This window comes from Neofelis nebulosa, chromosome 1 (genome assembly GCF_028018385.1).
Source record: "Neofelis nebulosa isolate mNeoNeb1 chromosome 1, mNeoNeb1.pri, whole genome shotgun sequence".
NCBI classification, from domain to species: Eukaryota; Metazoa; Chordata; class Mammalia; order Carnivora; family Felidae; genus Neofelis; species Neofelis nebulosa.
This window is the reverse complement of record NC_080782.1, coordinates 229,831,548-229,856,881: the sequence shown is the minus strand read 5'-3', so window position 1 is coordinate 229,856,881 and position 25,334 is coordinate 229,831,548. Positions and strand designations below refer to the sequence as shown.

General features: G+C 35.3%; 1 protein-coding gene across 10 annotated transcripts in view; it reads left to right on the top strand.

Annotated features, from left to right (window-relative positions):
* NBEA (neurobeachin) overlaps nt 1–25,334 on the top strand; it is a 681,254-nt gene that overhangs the window by 318,636 nt on the left and 337,284 nt on the right. For all 10 annotated transcript variants that reach the window (XM_058687599.1, XM_058687578.1, XM_058687548.1 and 7 more), the window contains one exon: nt 7,074–7,135. In XM_058687599.1, coding sequence (XP_058543582.1) covers nt 7,074–7,135 — 62 coding nt within the window. The remainder of the gene's footprint in view (nt 1–7,073; nt 7,136–25,334) is intronic.

Below are 25,334 nucleotides of genomic sequence, written 5' to 3'. Positions count from 1 at the left end.
CCCCACAGTTTAAAAAATCTATAGATGTATGCATGCGCATCTGTATGTGTTCTCTCTCTTCTTTACACACAGACATACACACATGCACATGTACACACACACCTTGTGATGAGTAAATAGATTTTTTGGAAGACAGCCAGGCCCACTTGTTTTACGTGTTATGTGGCTGTTTTTGCTCTGCATTGGCAGAGTTGAGTAGTTGTAACAAAAATTTATGGCTGCCACCAAAGCCTAAAATATGTTACCTGTGCCTTTATAGAAAAAGTTTGCTGACCCCTGATATATAGAGAATTCAGTTTTGTTCCTATTCTAAAGACATTAAGACTGCCATAAGTTGCTGGCATCTTAGTTTTTAGTGAACTGAAGTATATTAGTGAATGAATGAACTCTCACTGTCTCTACAGTATTTCGAGGTATTTTTTTTTCAGTTGAAATGTATAATATAAAAATAAACTGTAATAGTTTAATTACACTTAAAAAGCTTTTACTTAGAAAATGAACCTAATGTTATTTTAGTTTCTGGAAGGTAATATTATAATTGTTTCCATTTGTAATGCAGTTTTAAATTAAAATCTTTGAAATAACATGAAATCTTAAAACATGAAAGCAGTAATATTACATATACACATTAATATTAGTTGTAGTTAATATTCAAGCCATCATCATTATTGCAAAGGATGTTTAATATTAAGTGTTTTATTTGGTTTTGGTGTTTTGGTTTTAAATGAGAAAGTCACACAAATTACCTACTTTGCTAATTTTTTAAGTTTTGGCCTTAATAAGTTCAGATGACTTACATGGTAAAACTGGAAGTAAGTTTTCACATACAGGGGCATATCACAGTGATGAAATAGAAAAACAAATTTCATATTGCAGATAAGAAAGTAAAAGCTTGGTAAACCAAAAAAGGAAATTGTTATTATACTGATAGAGATGTGTAAACATTGCAGAGGTCATAAATGATAGACACAGATATACATATGGTGTATATAGTGTATAGTGTGTTTTAGAATGCTTTAGAAAGCATTTGGTTTGGAAGCCAAAAAAGGAAATTGCTCTTATGCTGATAGAGATGTGTAAGCATTGCAGAGGACATAAACGATAGACACAGATATACATGTGGTATATACAGTGTATACTGTATTTTAGAATGCTTTATAATACACTGTGAAAACTGCATGGAACAGAGACTTTCAAAGAAATTAGCAGCTGTGGACCATTGAAACTAAAACAAGTGAAGCATAGCGAGCCTATTCAATTCCTTTCAAGGTCTGTAGTTTTTATTCAACATTTGTTACTAAAATGAAACTATTTCAACCATTTCAGTGTCACTCAATCTCTACTAATTTCGGAATTTAAGAAAGTTAAAATCATTAGAAAGTTATTTAAAAACTAAATAGTCCTGGGAAGACTTGATTTTTAAAATACAAATTATCAGAATAGTCATGTCTGTTAGATGGAAAATTAATTTGGATATTTTATTATGGGGAGAAATAGAAAACTAGATTTTAAAACTGCTAGTAGGAACTCTTCTAAAAATTACATAATTATGTTTTCTTTAACACCACGCTCTCTGCCTGACTTCTTTATATCTGGTTTGTCAGAGTTAGAACATCTATACTTAAAAAACATATACTCCTAAAACTCAACATTAATTTTTTGCCTATATTTCTAATTTTGTCCAGGATGAAACTCGGCACTTTCTTTCCACATATCTGCTGCTTCATTTGTTATCTGTAGCTCAGGTAAAGTCTTCACCACTCACACTTTCATTGCTCCTGTACCTTGCTGTTTAACCTCCTATCCTATTGTCTGAAATACTGTCTCGTCTCATTCCAAAATGACTTTCACATCTGCCTCTATTTGCTTTGTCACTGCCTTCAGCTCAGGCTCACATTGTCTTGACTGGACTCTACAGTTGTGGATTTCTGCCTCTACCACTTACAGAAAGGGATCTTCCCAAAATAGATGGTATTCTGTCTTCCCTCTGCTTAGAATCCTTCAGGGGCTCCCTGTTGACACTAGGAATACATACCATATATGGTCCTGCTTCCTCAATCTCTCTCTCTCTCTCTCAATCTGTCTTCATTTCCACTTGCTGCCTTCTATCCTTTGCACAAGGCAACATAATACTCCAACCCCATTTTACTATCTATTTCTTGTTTCTTTCTATCTCTAATATTTCTGTCGCCTCAGATGACTTTCCCTTCTTTCCTTTTTTTGCCTAGGTAAGCATGACATCTTCCAAATGACATAGTGCATACCCTGTAAATTCTCAGCACAGTTGCTCACTACCTTTCTGTGCTTCTAACACTTTGTACTTTCTACCTCCTAGGATTCTATACATGATTATTTGTATATAAAATCTGTGCCACTTTCCTTACCTCTTTTTATACTTAGTACTTGACATGGCATTTGACACATTAGACATTAAGCTCAATAAATGCTTTTTGAATGAATTGGGCTCTTGTCCCTTCCAAAATACTCTTATTTTTTTCTCCAAATCTTGTTTTTTTCCTCTATCATCTATAGCAGTTACTCAGTGAATGATGGTTTCCAGATTTATTCATTAATTGGTATTTATTGGGAGCATACTCAGAGCACTGCCTTAGTCATAGATGCCTGTAGGTCTCCTCTCTTGGTAGAGGACCCTTGCTGAAGGAACACTGATACCGCTTAAAAGATGAGTCGTCCCACCTATGAGTGTGATTCCTTGCTGGGAGTGTGGTTCCTTGCTTATCACTGTAAGGCTTCACACCCCTTACCTCCCACTGTGAGGAACATCCTGCCAGAGAGAGAATTTCTCCATACTATTCTGAAGCTAAGGGTTCTTTTAATTTGATCTAATTCTACAGATACATGAAATCAGACTCACAGATTGACGCAGAAGAGTCTGACAGCTCTGTATTAAAACAGCATCACTGTACGTTTCAGTATTCCTTGAGTTAAAGAAAGATAGCTTTCTCCCAAAGGTCAAACTTTTAACTTTCCATTCATCTTACATTTTAATGGGGTTTGGTGGGTTTTTTTGCTTTGTTTTGTTTTGTTTTGTTATGTTTTGTTGTTTATGGTAGGGAAGTGGAGTTCTGAAAATAAAGCTGACTTCTAACCCCTAATAAGTGGGAACCCAAAAGAACTGCCAGTGTTTTGGATGGTGGTCTACTCAGATCTTTTCACTCTTTACTTCCTGCATCTGGGCCACCTCAAATTTGTCCATCCAATTAATCTTCTCAAGTGCTTCTATGTTAGCCACTCAGCTGACTTTATCTTTCAACAGTATAGTTCACAATATATTCAAAAGCTATTACTAGACAGTTTTCTTCACTGTTGAGTATCTCTTTACATACATATTTATTTTCTTCACTCCAGGTGTTAATTTTATACTGGTAACTTGTATGGTATACAGTATTGGATTAGTAATTCTAGTCAGAATATTCTGGTGAATGTATATTTGCTGGTGAGAATAGTCTAGTAACTGGCCAATACTTCTAACTAGATTTTTGTTGGAGAGGTGCATGTGTACAGCTCTTTGGGGACTACCTCCCTGAGAGGGTGGGAAAAGTGATCAGAGAATCGGAATACATACCTTAGCCTTAGTAACATTTCCCCAATTTTGTATCTTGCTCTACATTCTTTCTCTTTCAAAAACATTTGTAATTTTACTGCTTTAAATCTTTACTTATGTTTGGGGGCACCTGGGTGGCTCAGTCAGTTAAGCATCTGACTTCGGCTCAGGTCATGATCTCACTGTGAGTTCGAGCCCCACGTCGGGCTCTGTGCTGACGGCTCGGAGCCTGGAGCCTGCTTCGGATTCTGTGTCTCACTCTCTCTCTGCCCCTCCCCTGCTCACGCTTTGTCTCTCTCTGTCTCAAAAATAAATAAAACATTAAAAAAATAAATAAATAAATCTTTATTTATGTTTGAATTTTACCCTAGGCCTCAGTCCCACTTTCAAATGCCTCCTATACTCTACTCATCCTTCCCCTAAGCAATAAAGGTCTTTCAGATTTATTTTTGTTCCCTTTCCCCTCTGTGCTTTTGCTAAATAGAATGCTTTTTCCCCCACGTCTGACTAACATATGCTGCCTTCTCCAAGAAAGCTGTCAAAATCATCCCAGTTGGAATCAACCATTATAACCTTTCTCATAGCCACATATTGCCATCCTAGTCATGTTTAATTATTTACATAACTCTGCAGAAGACATTAAATGGGCTTTCAAGTTAGGTGACTTGAATTCAGGTTTCAGCTCCACTACTTACTAAGGGAAACTCCTTGGGCCAGTCACTGAATCTTCATATTTTATCTATCATATGAGGTAATAACAACTAAATCAAAGAGTTGTTAAGAGAATCAGATGAGATAGCAAATATATAAAAAATGATTTGTAAATGACAAAGCTCCTGGTAAATGTTAGATAATCTTAGATGTGAATTAAAAACGTGGAGCATATGTGAAGGTATAGATAATGTCTTAATTCCTCAATGCTAACACTGTACTGTGCTCCTATGAGTAGATACCAAATGAGTCGATTTGATTATGAATTTCTTGCCAGGTACAAAAAGGATAAAATCAACCTGTTTGAAATATACACTTATAAAATATCTGCCTTATGCTTATACAGCCTGAGTTCTTTATAGCATCACTAGATAAAATATGGCTTTCTTGAGCTTATGATTAAAGTTATAAAAAACCATGTTTATTCCTACATCTTAAACTTTCAGGTATGGATACTTCTTAATTTAGAAAGTGTGCAAGGATAGAGTGTCATCAGACATTGCTTGTATTTTTAGTATCTGTAATGCAAACATTGGGGTTAGCCTATTTGTTATAGTAATACTAGAAATAGTTCCAACCAAAGTGATTGTATAGAATTGGAAGGCTGATAAGTTTTCCAGAATTGACTCTGCTTGTGTTCTCATTGTCAAAGTTGGATGTTTTCTTCCTTTAAAAGAGAATCCATTAGTTCCTTCTGTTCAAAACCAATTAGACAAAACACATTAATAAAGTTGTGAGGCTTTATGGAGTTGAAATCCCAATGGCCGTCCTGATTGCAAATTGCAGTGTGGCTATGCTGTTGATTTGTTGTTATGTCCTTTGAACAAGGCATTGATGGGACCTTTTTTTATTTTTCCTTATGTCAGAATTTGTAAAAAATTGTGAACATTCTTGTAACATAGAAGTCTTTTAGAAGTTCCTTTAAAGAATGAGTCTGAGAAATTAATGCAATTGCATATTTTTCCTAATTTTTACTTTAAGTTGTTATGTATTTAAAAAAATTATATGCAAAATAAATATATGGTGAATAATTCTTTTTATAGTTATCTTTTATGTAGCCTGCAGTCTAAAATCTAAACTGATATGGAGTCCATATCATAATTATGATTGTTTTGCTATGCATAGTCCTTTGGCCTTTCACTTAGTTTTGTCAGAGTTTCAAATAGTTGAGTAGCCAACAGGTGATAAATGTCCCATTAATCTTTTGGACTCTCTAGCTCCTGAGCATGAGAATTGCTGATCAATTACAGCAATTGTCTCTTAAATGAGCTTTTCACATCTGCCTCTTATTTCATTAGTTAACTGTCTGCCCAAAGATCTGATAAGATGGAATACTAGTGCCTTTTTACAGCTTTTTCTGTCATGTGTACAATAAGGATAGTCTTGTTAGCAGAGTGGGCACAAAAGGGTATTTATCCACTACCTACAATAAATATACATGCTACAGCCTAGAAGGCATTTGAGACTGTTTATTGAAATCACCTTAAGAAGAAAAAGCTGGCTCCACCTCAACTTTCCATTTAGCAACAACTAATGTAAGACCATGGCATTTCCTACTACATACAATGCTTTTACAGATTACTTTTGTGCTCATATGAAAAGAAAAAACAAACCTATTAATTTTTTTTTAATTAAGAAGCATCATGATTACATACTCTCACCCCAAGATGGTTATTAATTCTTAGTTATATCTTCCTCTATTGCTGGCACTTTTAAAAAACTACCAATCATGATCTGCTTTCTAATTATATGTTATTCAGCAGTCATCCTTTTGATTGGGAAAAGTCTTGATGAATAATTAGTGTTTAAATTGTTTGTGGGAAAAATATTTTCCTGCCTGTAGAATGAGTATAGTAATAGTATGTAACAGAGTAAAAAATGAGAATTAAAGGGCTCCTGGGTGGCTTGGTCAGTTAAGCGTCCAACCCTTGATTTTGGCTCATGTCCTATCTTAGGTTCCTAGGATCAAGCCCCACAGCAGGCTCCATGCTGAAGGCAAAGAGCCTGTTTGGGATTCTCTCTCTGCCACTCCCCTGACTCATGCTCACATGTGCTTGGTCTCTTTCTCTCAATAAGTAAACTTAAAAAACTAAAAAAAAAAAAAAATTAAAAAAAGAAATGAGAATTAAATGAGACTATGTATATAAGGCACTTAACACAGTGCCCAGGACATAGTAAGTGATCAATGAATAGTAGCCATTACTATGTACAAATTATATAACATTTCATTCTTTTCTCTACTGATGACTGTTCAGAGACTTTGGAAACACAACAGTGGAAGATTTTATAAACATAGCTTAATGTGATACTTGTGTGTGAAGTTCATTTTTTTAAATATTTTAAAAACATTTAACAACTGACAACCGAGGGAGTGTTACTATTTGTAAATCATTTTAATTTTGTGTTTTTAGAAGAAAATTTAGGCAGATCTTCACCGATTATTGTTCTTTGTTCTAGAGACAGTCACATAGCAAATGTCTTTGGAATAAAAGTAGCTCTAACAAGCTCACCAATTTCAATAACTACCCTGTACCTTGTTTAAATATGAGAAATGCCTTGACCAAATAAATAACCCAAGCATGAAGAAGTCAATTTTTTTTAGTATTTTTTTTATAACTTCTTGAATATCTGAATGTTTTAAAATTGTCATAAAAACTATGGGAATGTTTCCATTTGTTTTATGTTAGAAGTTCTATTTTAAAGAAAGTTTTGATAAGTTAAAATCACGTAATTAATTAACTCGGAATGATGATTTCTACCATGGAGATTTCATTGTTTCAACCTTTCTTCGTTGCAGGCCTCGTTTGTATGAAGTCCAGCACATCTGTGGTTGAACTCGTTATGCTGCTTTGTTCTCAGGTAGGAAATCTAATTCACTGGATTGCATTAAACTCCATGAGGATTTTTAGTCATGGAATGCATATGCATATATTTGTATTTGTTTGTATATATTTAAAACTTCCATCTCTTATAGATGACGAAAATAATTTATATTAAGATATTTTTATGTAGATGATCGTACTGTGTGAATATTGATATAGTCTCCCTCTCCCTTCTTCCACACACTTTAGCTATCTTATTCTTTCCCACCATTCCTATCCTTCTATTGTCTCCTATCTGGAAATATATGTGTGTGTGTGTGTGTGTGTGTGTGTGTGTGTGTGTGTGTGTGTGTGTAATTTGTTATAGATCTTTTGATACGCTTCTTTACATGTCTCCATTTAAAAATGGTATAGTGGAATTTATAGTTTTGACATTTATTGTTAAATGATTTCTTCTATTAGATTAGAGATAATGAAAGCAAAGCCTTTTCATACAATAGCGGAGTATAAAATATAGCTTATTAGTGAATGGCCTTTGATACAATACCTTGTGGCTTTCCTTTTTTTAAGGTAATTTGTATATTTCAGGATACATTCCAAAAATCTACTTGTGCTATTTATCTTTAATAATCAGATTCAAAAATACAATTTATAGTTTTAGGGTTTTCTTTCTTCTTAGCTTTTATAAGAAATTAAAATACATGTATTACATTTTTCTAATAACTAAAATTAGGGACCCAGTGGTCTGTCTTATCAGCTCATTCAAGTCTCCGAGTGATCCTGATTTTCATATAAGTATTAAATACTTTGTATTATGAGAACAAGAAAAACAGCTTATGTGTGTTTGTAATAAGTAGTTATTACATTTATCCCTAGTTTCCTCAATAGGAAGAAAAATACATCTAAACTCTTTCTAGTTACTGACCTTGAGGTCTGTCTGAAGCTGCAGCTAACTCCCAAATAAACAACAATATGGCTTCAATATTTAAAGGATCACCTTTAAAATATTAGCAAAAACAAAACAACCAAGACTTACCTATTGATTTCCAGTCTTTAGGTTTATTTTCTTGAAGAATATATTCATAGGGAAACCATTAGGTCCATTTCTCCCTTTTCAGCCAGGAAGAATATGAAGAATAAAGAAAACAGCATCTCTGGCAGGAGTTCATTTGCAGGGCATTTGAAAATTGTTACCTATTGCCAGAGTCCTGAGTTCAAGAGACATTTGGAGAGATCCGGACCTTTTAGGTTCTTGATGATGCACATGTATTAAAAAAAAAAGAAGAAGAAAAAAAAAAGCTTTTGTGGGAAAAAAAAGTACCTTAAAATTCCTTCTTCTTTAGCTCTGGGTTTTACTGCAGTTCAGAGAAATAAAGAAGAATGTAGCATTAGGGTCTAGTGTCTTTGATGGCCTCATCATCTAATCATAGGTTTAACATTACTCATTTGCTGGCTCCAGGAATTCCTGCCATTAAGGGCCCTAGAGATGAAACTTTGCCTCAGATATTGATTGAAAGGAAGAGTGAGAAATTTAAGCACTCTGTGCAGTGCACTTTCTTTCAGTGTTTCAGCAAAGCAATATTATAAACATGTCTCTCAGTTTGATTTTTAAGTTGAATTTTTTAAATAATTCAGAGTGTATTTAAATATTTCAAGTGGTTGATTGATTAAATATACTTCATTTAAGTGACTACAAAATGTATGTTTGTAAAAAATAGTTCCCATCATTCTGTTATTTGTTAAACTGAAATGCTGCTTTCCATAAAATATTTTTAAAGAAATAATGAGTGATAATCTTACTTTAATACAGTTGAGGTGGGATGAGTTTATTATAATACTGTGAAATTAGCTTATGAAACCATCTTTATAGATCGTTAATTTTTCCATGGATGTGTAAAATCTTGGTTTTAAGGACACTCACAAAAATAGACATGCCTTTAAAATTTCTTTTAATCTGTGATTTTTCTCTACTACTCAAATTCAAGATGATCTATGTCCTGTTTTCATCCATTAGCAGGACAACCATAGCAGTAGCAGACTTCTGTTAAAGGAAAATAATTACAGTTAATGATGCTCTGGAGCTTGCTGGGCCTAGCACTCTCCAAAGCTGGGTTCTCTTCTACAGGCCTTAATGCGTCTCTTGGACAATGGAGCTGATCCCTGTAGAATTAGCAAAGTTTGTAGGGCTGTCTTTGTGCCAGGGCAGTCCTGAGGAATCTTTAAAGCTACAGAGTTCTGAGTTGTCTTTTTGTTTTATCTTACAGTCAGCTTTTTATAAATATTTATGGCTCTATGTTGTTATGATTTATTATAAGTTTGATAGTAGTTATGTTATTAAAATTCGAACGCAAATGGAATTTCTCTGTTTATTTATGTGCTTAAAATGTGTTTTTCTTTTTCCAAATTTAGATAAACTATTGAAGGATAAAATTTTGTTTGGAGAGACTAGGTAGCCAAGGATTGAAAAAGGAAAAGAAAAGGCAATCTTTCTCTCAATATTTGTTTTTCTTTCATTTGTGACAACACGTTACTTTAATTTTTATGCTTTTCATTTCGGAAATTTCATGTTAACAACTATTACTAAAGATATCAGTTTTTCTTTTCTTCTTATCTGAGCTCCTGAATAAACTTACTATTGCCACTGGTTTGTGTGCAAAATATGGTCTAAATTTACATGAGATCATATTACAAGTGTCTGAAGGTACTTGTCAAGGATAATTCAGTTCATATGGACAGCCTTTTAAATTCCAAGGGACATGCCATCCAGTCTGCTCCCCAGTGGAATTTTAGGTCTCTGTCGAGAACATATTTTTACTTTTAAGAAGCTATTAGCATTATCATTGTATTGCATTTATTGTTCCTCAAATACCCAAATGTTTTTTACAATATTTTGCATAGCTTTCCTTCCCATGCATACCTGACGACACAAGAGTACATTTGAAGAATTAGCTCTTTGTTCTTCTTCCCTTTCAATGTGTATTAAAGTTGCGCCTTAGTAGTATCTTTTTAAAAAGAATTGGTTTCTTGTCATTTAGAAAGAAAATGAACTGAAATAAAATAAGTCAAATAATTAATATATTTTGTTTTAACAAAATCACTGCTTAATCAGTTAAATGTAGTGTTTCCTAGTGTTCTTCAGGATATCACAGGTCTGACACTGTCTTCTGTCAACTTTTTTTTTTAATGCTTTACAATTACATTTGTTTGAGGTGCTCTATGTCATTCTATATATGTACCTTAATTTTCTATTACATTATTCTGAGTGTATTGTGTTCTTTGATGAATAACAGATTTAGTTTTCAAGTAAACTTTTTTAGGTACTATAATAGTTTCTAATTATTTCCAGATTTTTTTTTTTAGGAAGTCTCCATCAGAGGTACTCCAGGAAAAATTGAGTGATGTTATCCCGTAGGATTTCTTTAAGTTTTTCTAAGTAAAGCTTAGCAGATGTCATTGCATTTTTCTGTGCCTTATCTTTCAATAGAAAACGTTTTATAAATTGAGAAACTTTTATGTAAAAAGTAATGTCTCTCAGTATTCAAGTACTTTCTGACTTGAAGTACTGATTAAGCAAAATGCATGCTTAGTAAATCATTTTTATTCTCATTAGAAATCCCAAAACGTACACGTAACATAAAATAGAAGTCAGCCTTGCAAGTTTCTTTAGAATCTGTGTATGAAGTTACTAACATGAATTATTTTGTGGTTTTGTTTGCCTTTTTTTCCCTAAATATTTCATATAGTTAAATAAAAAGGAAGTTAGTGACTTCACTGATGTGATCAAGGCTCAGACCCAGGACTTCTAAACACAGCACTTAACAAAAGAACCACAACTGAGGAACAATCTTCCTTTTTCAGATGATTTGGTATTTGAACTTTTAAATTTTTCATTTTTTCTCCAATTTGATACAGTTTATTCAGATGGTACAAAGGAAAAAGACATACTTTTCTTCCAACTATAATAAACCAAAGATAGAGGTAAAAACACAGATGAGCTGAATATGGAAAGCTAGTGCCCACTATTGAAAACATTTGGGGTGTGTATAGTAAGATGATAAATGTAAGAAAACTTGGGATGGACTAGATTTTTTCCAGTGTTTTTTTTTTTTGGGGGGGGGGGTGCGGGGAGCAGCAGAGAGAGGGAGACAGAATCCCAGGCCGGCTCTGCGTGCGGTCAGCACAGAGCCCAGCGTGGGGCTGGCTCTCACGAACCATTGACATCATGACCTGAGCCGAAATCAAGAATCAGATGGTTAACAGACTGAGCCACCCAGTCACCCCTGGATTAGATTTTTTAAAAGCATCTTCAGAAATAGGAAATCCTAGTTTTCTGATGAAATTGTGTCACAATTATTTATTTAGTGACTGCTTTTTTATATTAGCCTTGTGCTGGTTACTGAAGATTTATTGGTAACATCCTTCCATTTCTTAATGTGGTCTGGTGTTATCTGTGAAACTTGCCTGTTATGTAGCTGAGTTTGAACTCAATGATGAGTAAAAAAAATTGTAGTATGATATATGTTTTTTAAATTTTATTTATTTATTTGTATTTTTGAGAAAGAGTGCAAGCAGGGGAGGGCCAGAGAGAGGGGAGACACAGAATCTGAAGCTCTGGGCTCTGAGCTGTCAGCAGAGAGCCCAATATGGGACCCAAACTCATCAAGCATGAGATCATGACCTGAGCCAAAGTCAGAAGCTTAACCAAGTGAGCCGCCCAGGCTTAGAGCACACTCTAAGCCTTTTATGCTTTAGACCACACTCCAGCTTAGAGCTGTGACGTGCTTAGAGCACACTCCAGCCTCATTTTAAGTACATCAGAAATTAAGTAACCACACAATAGTTTTATTTGGGTTTAATTTGTCACGTAGGGAGTTACCCATTTCCAGGCAGTATATGAAACAATGTTTCCTCAAGAGTAGTTTTTAATATAAAATGTAATTGTATGTTAATAGCATAGAATTGAAGTCGATAAGAACTTTCTAACTTGTGATTAGTATTGAGTAGTTCCTGGTGTTTGCTTTTATAAGTTCTGCCTCAGCGTTTAGGAGAAATAAAGCCTCTGTTTCATTCCTGAATATCTCACAAATCCCTGCCTTTTTCTCTGGACAGTGCTTGGCCCCAACTTCTATCTGTGGCATAACATCCTCTCAAAGTTAAAGGGGCAAATTAGGCATTAAAGTTTTTTGAAATTGCCCAGAGCGTACCCTCTTTCTCGCCATAAAGTTTGTAATATGTCTTAAGTAGAAATAAAAGTTTAGCAGGAAATTGCACATGTGATGATGCATGAAGATTACTGTCAACTTGAGTCATAATAAAGTTATTAGAAAATATGGAGAAGATTTATAGTAAAAATATAGACATTTGGAAAAAAGTATTTCCATTTAATGTATCTTGGGGAGAATGCCTACTGCACAAATGCAACAGACTCAGTCTGTTATTTACCCAACTATTATGGCATCCCTCTATGAAAATTTAATCCAAGATTTAAAGAACATACAATTCAAATTACTTTTGATTATTTCCATGTGGTCTTTTATTATTGATTTCTTTTACTCAACTCCTAGAAAAGTTAGGAGGTATAATGAACATTGAGTCTATCAGTTTTATGTCATAAAATATTTATTTTCCAAGCTACCTATAATATATGTAATTCTTGTGCATGATATAAATACTTTCATCCTTATATATTAATTAACTCATATCCAACTCAAATTGTAAACTGAAGAAAATGATGAATAAACAGAAGTTCTGAGCTCCGCTGTATGTAAATGGTAAAATATAAGAGAAACAACAGCCCTTTTTCTCATGTCTGAATTCTTATAATTTTACTAAAAACAGGACAAAAAGAAATCTGTAAGCCTTGGCCACCCATACAATAATCCTTCGGAGCTATAATTTCTGTAGGAGAGGAGAAAGAATATAGCATATTCTGAGGTAGACAGATTTCCCTGGGTCACTGATAGACCACCTCCCTGACCTAGAACCCCTTCCCATACTTTGCCACAATATCCACTCCTTTCCTTTCTTTCTAGCTATTTTGGCATGTTTGTTTTCCCCCGTGTCTATTTTTCTATGTTTACGTTTTATAAATTCTTCAGACACATTACCACAACTTTGAAAAATAGCAACAATAATGTGTATGCATTCCACAGTCCTACCACTATTACACATTCTCTTGATTTTAGGTGGTTTGTTTGTTGTTGTTTTACTTTTGTCCAATGTACACTTCAACATACCTTATTTTTAATAGCTATTATGTGATAAGTAATTGTGTCCTCTTTTACTTTCATTGTTTAAATAATTTCAGACTCACAGTAAGTTGCAAAAATAGCACCTAGAGTTCCACGTGCCCTTCCCACAGCATTATTCACCCTTCACTGTTTTTTACATGCATTCATTTGTGCATGTGTATATAGATCAAAGCAATTTCATTTCTTGTAATGGTGTAACTACTGACATTATCAAAATACAGGATTATTAGTGTTACTTCATATCTTCCCAGTTAATTCAAACTTCTCTTTCATGAAGCTTTTCTTGTTCATGATTATGTGATTCTAATCACTCCATCATTCCCTTTAGCATTTGAAATACATACATCTAGATAGTAAATACAGGTGCCTGTTTACATGTTTTAATTAAATGCTCTTACATTTGATATAGGCATGCTTTTCTTTATCCAGTTCATTGGAATTTCCTTTTGGATAAGCATTATGTTCAGTATTTCCTCTCTTTTCGAAGCATTCCATACAGCCAGTGGAAAAAATTAGTTATGTATAGTGTCATCAGTATATTTATGTAAAATCTATGGAGAGTATTTTAAATTATAGAATGTTTGAAATTATTCAAAAGGAGAAACTTCTTAAGGATGATGCAAAGCCTTAAAGTCTTCCAAGGTTACTCTATGGATGTTAATCCACTTCAATTACACTACAAATTTACCCCATAACAAAGTTCATTTTATGTTTCTGTTCACCATTATGTCATCCATGCTTAGCAAACTAACACATAGTATATATATTTATTGTTACTTACTGAATTAATGCATGACTAGAAAGAAAACACAGTCCCCAAGATGATTTGATTGATGCACTTTTATTGTGGTAAAACAGAAAGAACATAAAATGTGCTTTTTAACTATTTTTAAATGTGCAGTTCAGTTGCATTAATTACATTCACCGTGTTGGATAGCCATTACCATTATTTATTTCCAAGAATTTTCAGCATCCCAAACAAAAACTCTGTGTCCATATCTCTCTCCCCCCAGACTCTGGTACCTCTAATTCACTTTTTATCTTCATGATTTGCCTATTCTCAGTATTTTATATAAGTGGAATTCCTTTATGTCTGGTTTATTTCACTCAGCATAATGTTTTCAAGGTTCATTCATGTTGTAACGTATCTCAGAACTCCATTTTTTTATGGTTGAATGATAAATACTCCATTCTATTTACAGACCCATGTTTTGTTTATCCATTGATCTGTTGATGGACACGTGGGTTGTTTACACCTACTTACTATTATGAATAATGCTGCCGTGTTAACATTGGTCTACAAGTATCTATTTGAGTTTCTATTTTCAATTCTTTTAAGCAGATACAATTCTTGAGTAGAATTGTTGAGTTGTGTGGTAATTCTGTTTAGTTTTTTGAGAAATTTCCAGTTTTCCAGGATGACTCACTTTTTCCATTTCCATGAGGAATCAACAAGTGTTCCAGTATCTCCATATCCTCTCTGACACTTGTTATTTTCTATTTTTGTTGTTGTTGTTTTAATGTGTTGCTGTTGTTTTAATTATGGTCACCCTAGTGAGTAAGAAGTGGTATTTCATTCTTGTTTTGATGTGCATTTTCCTAATGACTAATGATGTTGAGCATCTTTTCATGCATCTGTTGGCAATTTGTATCTTCTTTGGAGAAATGGCTATTCACATCCTTTTTCATTTCCTAATTGAGTTTTTTTTTGGGGGGGGGGGGTTGGTGTTTTCTTTTTTTAACATTTATTCATTTTTGAGAGACAAAGAGAAAAAGAGCATGAGCAGGAGAAGGGCAGAGAAAGACACGGAATCTGAAGCAGGCTCCAGGCTCTGAGAAGTCAGCACAGAACCCAACGCAAGGCTCAAACCCACGAACCATGAAATCATGACCTGAGCCGACATCGGATGCTTAACCAACTGAGCCACCCCCGTGCCCCCTAATTGACGTTTTTTTGTTTTTTGTTGTTTTTGGTTAAGTTTTAGGTGTTTTTTATTCTGGATATAAAATCCTTGTCAAGTATATGATTTGGAAATATTTTTTTCCTATTCTCTGGGTTATTTTCATTCTCTTGATACTGATTTTGGTACACAAAAGTTTTTAATCATGTCCACTTTGTCTATTTTTGTCCAATTGTTTCTTAAACTTTTGCTATCATATTTTAGACCCAAGGCCAAATCCAAGGTCATGCAGATTTTCCCCTATATTTTCCTCTAATAGTTTTAGTTCCTCAATTTAGGTCTTTGATCCATTTTGAGTTAATTTTTATATATAATGTGAAGTAGGGATTTAACTTCATTCTTTTGGATGTGGATATCCAGTTTTCCAAGTACCATTTATTGAGAGACCATTCTCTTTCCATTGAATGGTCTTGGTACCCTTGTTGAAAATCAATTGACTGTAGATGCCAAGATGATATCTAATTCAAAAGTAGTTCCTGGGGCACAGGGGTGGCTCAGTCATTGTACGTCCAGCTTCGGCTCAGGTCACAATCTCATGGCTTGTGAGTTCAAGACCCGCATCGGGCTCTGTGGTGACAGCTTGGAGCCAGAAGCCTGCTTTGGATTCTATGTCTCCCTCTGAGACTCTGCCTCTCTCCCACTTGCTCTCTGCCTGTCTGTCTATCTCTCTGTCTCTCTCAAAAATAAATAAACATTAAAAAAATTAAGATTATAATTCATAAGTAGTTCCTGTACATTAAAAGAAAAACAATTTTAGAATATTAGAAGGTTAAATGAAACTTCCCCTCACCTCATATTTTCACTACCCAGGAGTGATAACAGTTAATCATTGAATGAATATTCATTCAAACTAGATTTCTATACATAAATGCAAAGTTACTTCTCTTGTTATTAGTGTAAGCAGAAATTGGTCTTATAACAATGATGGCTTATAAATTGCTTTCCCAGTTGGTACTCTAGAGAGCAGCACTGTGTGATAAAAATGTAATGTGAATCACATACAATTAAAATTTTTCTAATTACCACATTTAAAAAGGTAAACAAGATAGGTGAGATTAATTTTAATAATATATTTTATTTAACCTAAATATCATTTCAACATGTGATCCATATAAAAATAATTAATGAGCTATTTTACATTCCTGTTTTTATACTTTCAAATCAGATAGGTGTGTGTGTGTGTATGTGCGTGTGTCTGATATATATATGTGTGTATGTGTCTGTCTGTCTGTCATATGTGTATTTACTTGTAGACTCTTTTTTTTATTGTTTTTAAATTATTTTGATGACCTTGTTACTACCCTGTGTTAATTATAATGACGAGAAAACTTTATTCACAAGTAACAGTTACTGAGGGAGCCAGCTTTACAAGTCTTTGTTCTTGTTCAGAAGTCCAAACACCACACAAGTTTATCAATTATTTAAAATTAATCAGGTATGGGACACCTGGGTGAGTCAGTCGGTTAAGCATCTGACTCCTGATTTCAGCTCAGGTCATGATCTCACCCATATCAGGTTCTGCACTGACAGGAGTCTGCTTGGTACTCTCTCTCCCTCTTCCTCTGCCCCTCCCTGGCTCACATGAGCACTCTGTCTCTCTCTTTCTCAAAAATAAATAAGTATTTTTTAAAAAATTAATCAGGTATATAATTTATACTTAGAACACATATTAGTTCATCCAGCTACATTTCAAGTACTTCTAATAGCCACATATGAGTATAGATGCTATATTGGTCTCCACAGCTCTTCCTCCCATATATGAATATCTATGCTTCTTTTTTAATGTTAATATAGTCCAAAAATAGAACAAGTTGTTCCAGAATCCCAGAAATATTATAAGTCTTCAAGCAAATATCAGCGAATTGTGTGTAAAAAATTCTTAGAGTGGGTTAAAAATTATGATATCTAAGTCTCTACAACACTAACATTCTTGTACTGGCTTATACACCTATTGATACATGATTATTTATGAAAAATATAAACTAATGTAACTGTACATGATTGCACTTTATGCCAGTGAAGCACACCAGGGTCTTAGCATTCAAGATTTAACGTTGAAAGTTCCTTCTATTCTTCAGTAGTAACATGGGTAACTGGCATCGTGTCATTTATTGTTTTGCCAGGGCATGAGTTGAGACCATGTGTGCTACTGATTTGGTATGTGGGAATGAATTCGCCAAGCAGTAACACAGCATCAACAGCTCAATACAGTGTGGTTGTTTTGTATTTACTCTGGAAAATAAGGCAATTTTATAATGAACTTTTGTTGTGGGATATAGTATGAGCCTAGGTGGTAGTCACAAAACATAACTAAATACAGAGGTCTTGAAATATACATCTTGAGAAATATCAAATGTCTATTGTATTATTAGGTTATTTATAAGCATTTTTTGAGAAGCTACGTATGTATAGTAGCTTAATAATACCCAGCACTTTTGTGCTGCAGTTCAGTACAGTCTAGAGCTCTTATGCTAATGGTATAATTTTCTCCATATTTATATTTTACTGTATACTCTTCCTAAGTTATGATGTTTTGAGAGTCAGTCTACTGATACACTGATTCTTAGCCCTAGAAAAATATGACATTCAAAGATGATCCTCAAAAAAGTGATCTCAACAGTATAGTATAACTTAAAAAATAGTAGTGCATCTAGCCATGTCTCAGACACATGGTAAGCTCTCAGGAAATGAATTTTTCTGAACAAATATTTACCTTTGTAAATCATGGAAATTATAGAAGGATAGTCACTGTTATTTCATTGATTATAGACCAGTACAGGATTTTGTTTTATTGTCAAATATTATTTTTATTTTGTTTTATTTCTTTAATGTTCATTTAAAAAAAATTTTAACGTTTATTTATTTTTGAGGCAGAGAGAGACATAGCATGAATGGGGGAGGGTCAGAGAGAGGGAGACACAGAATCTGAAACAGGCCCCAGGCTCTGAGCTGTCAGCACAGAGCCCGACGCAGGGCTTGAACTCACGGACCGCGAGATCATGACCTGCACCGAAGTCGGCCACTCAACTGACTGAGCCACCCAGGCGCCCCAAATGTTCATTTTTGAGAGAGAGAGAAACAAAGTAGAAGTGGGGAGGGGCAGAGAGAGAGGGGGACAGAAGCAGACTGGAGAGAGAATCTGAAGCAGGCTCCAGGCTCTGCCTTGTCAGCACAGAGCCAATTGTAGGACTTGAACTTATGAACCGGGAGAACATGACCTGAGTCAAAGTCGGATGCTTAACCCACTGAGCCACCCAGGCGCCCCTATTGTCAAGTTTTAAAAGTTATTATTCTATCAAACTAAAGTTCTTCAAAACACATTAGTATTAAATCTTAAAGTGCATATTTGAATAGGGTAAACCCTAACTTTTTTAATGTTGCATATGTTTTAAATTTAAATTTAATTTTTTTTTTTTTTTTAAATTTTTTTTAACGTTTATTATTTTTGAGACAGAGAGAGACAGAGCATGAACGGGGCAGGGTCACAGAGAGAGGGAGACACAGAATCTGAAACAGGCTCCAGGCTCTGAGCTGTCAGCACAGAGCCCGACGCGGGGCTCGAACCCACGGACCGTGAGATCATGACCTGAGCCGAAGTCGGACGCTTAACCGACTGAGCCACCCAGGCACCCCTAAATTTAATTTTTTTTAATTAAAAGCACAACTCTGAAAGTTTATTTAAAGAATCCTAGTCTAGCTTTTACCCTTTTCCTATCTAAATATAAAATATGAAACATTTCCTCTATTTTCATATTTTTTTTAAGTTTATGTGTTTTGAGAGAGGGAGAGAGAGAGAGACGTGGAGAGGGGCAGAGAGAGAGAGAATCTCAAGCAGTCTCCACACTGTCAGTGCAGAGCCCAGTGCAAGGTTTCAACTCATGAACCGTGAGATCATGACCTGAGCCCAAACCAAGAGTCAAACACTTAACTGACTGAGCCACCCAAATGCCCCTATTTTTTTATTTAATAAAGTTATCATTTCTTGATATCTTTCTGATTGTTTCTAGTAGCATATGTTTTCTCACCAAGGAAGAAATATCTTCAGCAACTTAACATAGCATATAAATGTGTTTGTTTATTGTATATATTTAGAGTTATAGAAAAAATACTGTTTAAAAAATATCTTATAAAACAACCTAGATTATTTTTCATTATAAATACAAACACAAGTATGTGTGTGTGTGTGTGTGTGTATCTGTCTATATATATATGCATAAGGATATTTGTAATAAAAAATGGTGTTAAATTTATTTACATAATTTAATGGTCTACTAGGATCCTGGGAAACTTATACTTATTTACATTTATATTTATATTTATATTTATATGAAACACCAACTTTTAGTAACCAATTGGATCTATTTCCACATTGCCTAATGGTTTTTCTATGGCTGAATTTCATATCAACAATCTCTTTGAGATTGATTATTCATTTCTTATATCCTATTTTTCCTATATGCTTTAGTAGGATGTTCATAAAAATAAGCAATGAAAATGAAAACAAATGATACATTTAATACTTGCATATTTATTTTCATTAGTTCACTTTTGTATTCATTGAAAACATTAGTTATATCTGGTTTTATTTATATACAGTATGTTTTTACTTCAATCCTTTTACTTACTAATTTCTCCAACTTACTGCACAGAATTTATAAGCACACTTGTTATAATGAACGTTCACAAGGAAAATATTTGAGGCACATAACCTACTTCTTTTCTGGCAATTAATGATAAGTAGACATTAAGGATATAAAAGTAAAAAAATCAATTCTGGAGTTCCTGAAGACAAGATTTCAACTTAACCCTCCTTTTTTTACCGTGAAATATTTTCAAAGATTTTGAGATGGATTGAGTCTCTAAGGACATTAAGTTGGTTCACCTAATTGTATACAAAGCAAAAGGAAATGAGAAATGTGAATTGAGCTGACATAGAGGAGGAAAAACCGTTGGGGGGAAAAAATATGTCCTGGGTCTGAGATTTCTACTAGGTCATCTAACTACCATGAAGTGATTGTTGAAGAGAACATAGGGATTTCATTGTCATCCTTCTGGAACCTATTTGTCTTCAAAGTGTTTAGTTTCAAAGGATCCTTAACTTGATATCCAATTCTCTGAAAAAGTCCTTCATCTTGAGGAAATTTTATGCATCCATATAGAAGAGTTAAAAAATTATGACAAAACTGTCTACAGACTTGGCATCTCTCTGCAGGCATTCAAACCCAGTTTAGTATGTTTCCCATGAAGACAAAAATTTGATGCCGATGTTTAATTTACACCTTTTCTTATAGATGTTCATTTTTTTCCAACTTGAATGAATGCATGTGTGCGTGTTTTCTCAAATGGCAGAAAACTTTCTGGAATGATTCGTAGACACAATTTGAAAATATACTTTTTTCCTGTCATTGCCAAAAGATTGTCTTTGTTGAAATGACAATAGATTATTACCCCTTTGTATACATTCTCATGTGTCCGTTTCCCTTGTTTTAAGTAATTTCTCTAAGTCTACATGTCAGAGAGAATTGTTAGAAAGCTAGGACAGCGATTAAAGTGTCTTCCCTGTCCGGCTCTCGCCCATTTATCAACTCTCAATGTAGTTTATGCCTCAGCCATCACAACAAACACAGAGTTCCTCTCTATGCTAGGTACTCTACTTGTGAGCCTCTCAATATTTTACCTAATTATTCTTTTGAAACTCCTAGAATCAGGTACATGGTAATGCACATTTAAGAAACACTTTTTAAAATGCAGAACAAAATGTGCATCAGTGTTAAAGAATAGCATCATTGCCTAGCCTCTATCATTACTCACATTTTTTTACACAGTCACTAGAAGTTAACGTTTGAGTCCTACAAAAATACCATGTGGGAGAATGAAATGCCATGTCAGAACTGGAAAGGACCTTAGTTACGGTGTTATTTTGGGGATGTGAATACTTCAGTAATTATGGTGTAAGTTATGATGTAATTATGATACAACAATATACTATTTATGAGAAGGAAATTTAAATAAGTGAACAGTCTGAAGGAAAAAATATATATTACCTCATAACTAAATTACTCCACGCTGGCAAGTTAGGTACTTTGAGGTTTGTATTGTGCAGTCTTTTTGGGAGAGAGAGATGACCTAAGGCAGTGGTTTTCAATACCGAGTTTACATCAAAATAATTTGGGAAGCTTTAAAATGATACCAATGCCTGGGCCCTGTCATGGGAGATTATTGTCTTATGATTGGTACTTTTTAACAACTCCCCTGTTGATTCTTTTGTACAGCCAGATTGAGAACCATACATTGAAGCGATACCCTTGATTTGGGAGGATTAAATTCAGTTCGACAACAAAAGTACGTTGAGTATGTACAGTATGCCAGGCATTTGTACTTAATATCCCAGGGCACCTGGGTGGTTCAGTCACTTGAGCGTCTGACTTAGGCTCAGGTCGTGATCTCATAGTTCGTGAGTTCGAGCCCCACATTGGGCTCGCTCCTGTCCGTGTCGAGCCTGCATCAGATCCTCTGTCCCCTTCTCTCTGCCCCTTGCCCACTTACACTCTCTTTCTCTCAAAAATAAACATTAAAAAAAAGATCCTCCCTTTCATTAACAAATTTATGATGTAATAGGGAGATATATGTGTGAGTATATTACTACAAAATATAAATATATTTCAGAGGGAATATTTTCTGATTAATGAAAGTATTAAGCAGTGAGAAAATAATGATCTAGGCTTGATCCCATTTCCAAAGTTTTAAGATGATCATTTCTTGTACACACTTTAGGGATTTATTACATTACCAACATAAACTGTTGTTACAAGTTATACTTTTCTTGGAGAATACTTTTCCCTTCACATTCCAGTTTTTTCTTTGCATTTACACATTTTTGTTTACTATTCAGTACTGAGTATGATATTTTACTGAGGTTGTAAAGAGTTTGGAATTTTCAAAGATGCCCAAATAATTATTTGTGCTATTTTTATAACTGTCATTCAGAAATTATTAAACAAGCTTTAAAAACCATATTCAAGCCTGATGATTTCTGAGATAAAATATACTTTATCTTCTGAGGAATATTTTGTTGTCCCTTTTTCTCTCATTTAGTTTTTTTTCTTCTCATTTGAAAGAAAGAAACCTGTGTTTATGAGATGCCTTATGAGATGTAGAGAGGAACATAGGCAATGGACGTGAAGCTTGAGCAAGAAATTCATCTTTGGTTTTTAAGCCCCTGAGATTCGGGGGCTGTCACAATGTAATCTTGTCTCTCCTGTGGGAGAGATGCCCTCATTTTTGGCAGAGTAAACCGTTACTAGGTTCTTTAAAGAGAGTGGATGAAAAGCAAATATTTATTTGTGCCTGTCTGAAAATGTGACTCATCTATCCTCATATGTTATTGATACTTTGGGTAGATATTGTGCCCTGAATGTTCTCCATAACTGTGCAAGCGTTTCCTTTTCTTCTCTTTTGTGGATTTGCTACTGAGAAGTTTAGTTTGATTCTTATTCTTGATTCTTTGTATTTTTTTTCCTGTTAGCCTTTTTCTTAACCCTCGTGTTAGGGAAAATGTTATGATGATGTGCCTTGCTAGGGGTTTTATGTCATGTGCTTCAATCCTGGGAGCAATTTTAAATTTATCTGATTTAAACTAAATCCTCTCTTCCATGGTCCCCATCCACTCTTTCTAGAGTTCCTACTCAGTGGGCCTTTCAGTTGGAGAGCCTCCAGTCTCCTTATTTCTTTAGTTTTGTTGGTGCTGTTAAGGTTTTTGCATCCCTTTATCCTTTTGTTGGCACCTTATCTTTTTTTCTGTTTTCTGGGGGGGAGATGTTTGCAACTTTGTCTTTTAAGCCTTCTTTTTTTGATGCTTGCAATGTCTTCCCATCCCTTAACCGTGTAATTACAGACTCATTTTTCTGTTTCTTCCCTGCCTTTCATTTTCCAAGGTTTTTGTTGTTGTTGTTGTTGTTGTTGTTGTTGTTGTTGTTGTTCCTGGTATCTCTTTTGTTCTCTTGTCTTGGTCTGGGTCTTTCTTGTCGAGTTGCCAACTCGAGATCATGGCTTCAACAGTGATAGGAGAAGTGTCGGCAGCGGCTCTTCCGCGAGCTCCAGCACCAGCTCCGGCACCTGTGGGGTTCGGGAGAGCAACTGAACAAGCTGTCGGGCTTCACACAGCTCTGGGACCCCTTCCAGCCCCAGAGCTGAAGGCAGTGCCCGCTCTAGAACTAGAAGCAGCTCCAGACCCGCTCCAGGACAGAGCTCGAGCCGGCCCCGGGGATAAAGGCAGTGCCATCGTGAACTGCAGCACTGGCTCCAGCAGCAGTTCCAGAGCCGGGGCCAGGTTCAGAACAGGTCCAAGCGGCGGCTCTGGAGCCACAGCCAGCATCTGCGCCAGCTGCAGAGGTAGAGCTAGGGCCGGCCGCCGAGCTACAGCCAGCTCCAACAGGAGCTCTTGCTCCCACTCCGCACTTCACGCCAGTTCCGGCTCTAGCTCCGGAGTCCTCTGCATCACCAGTTTTCACACCAGGTCTGGCAACAGTGCGAGACTTAGAGTCAGCCCAGAACTAGAGCCAGTCCAACAACCAGCTCTCTCACTGCAGTCTGAGCATCAGCTCTAGAGCTGGATCCAGCTCCACACCGAGTGCCGACCCTGGTACCATACCACCACTGGCATCACAGATAGAGTCAGCTCCAGAGGGAGAGACCGCGTAGGCTCCAACTCCCGTGCCAGCCCCCGGCTACAGCCAGCGCCAGCTCTCGCTTTCCATCCCCTCCCTTGGGATGGCATCTTTCTGTCTTTTCTACTTTTCAATTTATATTGCGTATACTTTGGGGCGTGCTGTATTTTGCGTTTTACAAATCACGTGCAATAAAACTTAAATTCTTGATCATCAAAAGGAGAATGATGTTAGTGATTAAAGGGTCTTGTTTGTATCTTTTTGTTTCGTTGAGCCAGTGCAACCAGTGAATTATTTTCTTTTAAATAGTGCTATCATAACTTTGCTACTATTCTTAAATTTTGTTAGATCTTTTCTTATCTCTGTTAACTGCTTCTTTTTCCGTTTTTTATTTGAAGTTTTTTATTTTTATTCTAGCTACTTAACATATGGTAAAATTGGTTTCAGAAGTAGAATTTAGTGATTCATCACTTACATACAACAGTCAGTGCTCATCACAAGTGCCCTCCTTAATACCCAACACCTGTGTAACTCACCCCCACACCCACCTCCCTCCATCAACCCTCAGTTTGTTCTCTCTAGTTAAGAGTCTCTTAGGGTTTGTTGGGGCACCTGCATGGCTCAGTCGGTTGGGCATCCAACTCTTGATTCTGGCTCAGGTCAGGATCTCATAGATGTGGGATTCAGCCCTGCATCAGGCTACGTGCTGAGCCTGCTTGGGATTCTCTCTTTCCCCCTCTCTCTGCCCCTCCCTCCCTCACTCACACTTGCTCTCTCTCTTTCAAAATAAATAAATAAACATTTTTTTTAAAGAGTCTCATGGTTTGCTTCTCTCTCCCCTTTTTAATTTTAGAAATGTGAATGATTCCCAAAACTCAGCCTAGGTCTTTTGATCCTCTTTCTGTTGATTCTTCTTTAGAGATATGCCTCTGGTTTGCCTTAATCAATATTTTCATGTAAACAGTCTCAAATTGCACATTCTATTTGATATACCATCATGATTCTCAATCCAACAAATATATACTTAAGCAATCCTATGGTTTTCCTCAAATGTGTTCCATTCTTAAATATTTTCACGAGAATGCCACCATTCTTCCTGCCATTCATGTTAAACACTTAAACCTTATATTCTTCCACGTTGTTACTTTAGCCATTAAATCCAGTTTCTCATCGAGCCCTGGCATCTCTTCTTTGTAATGTCTCTTGTTTTCCATTCACCTATTCGAAGTACCGGTGTAGGCTTCTATTGCTTCTCTTCCGGAAAGGCACATAAAACAGTCTTCTACCACTTTCTCTTCCTCAAAAATGTCAAATTACTCTTCCAAAGCATATTTCTTGCCTGAAGTCTTGCAGTGATA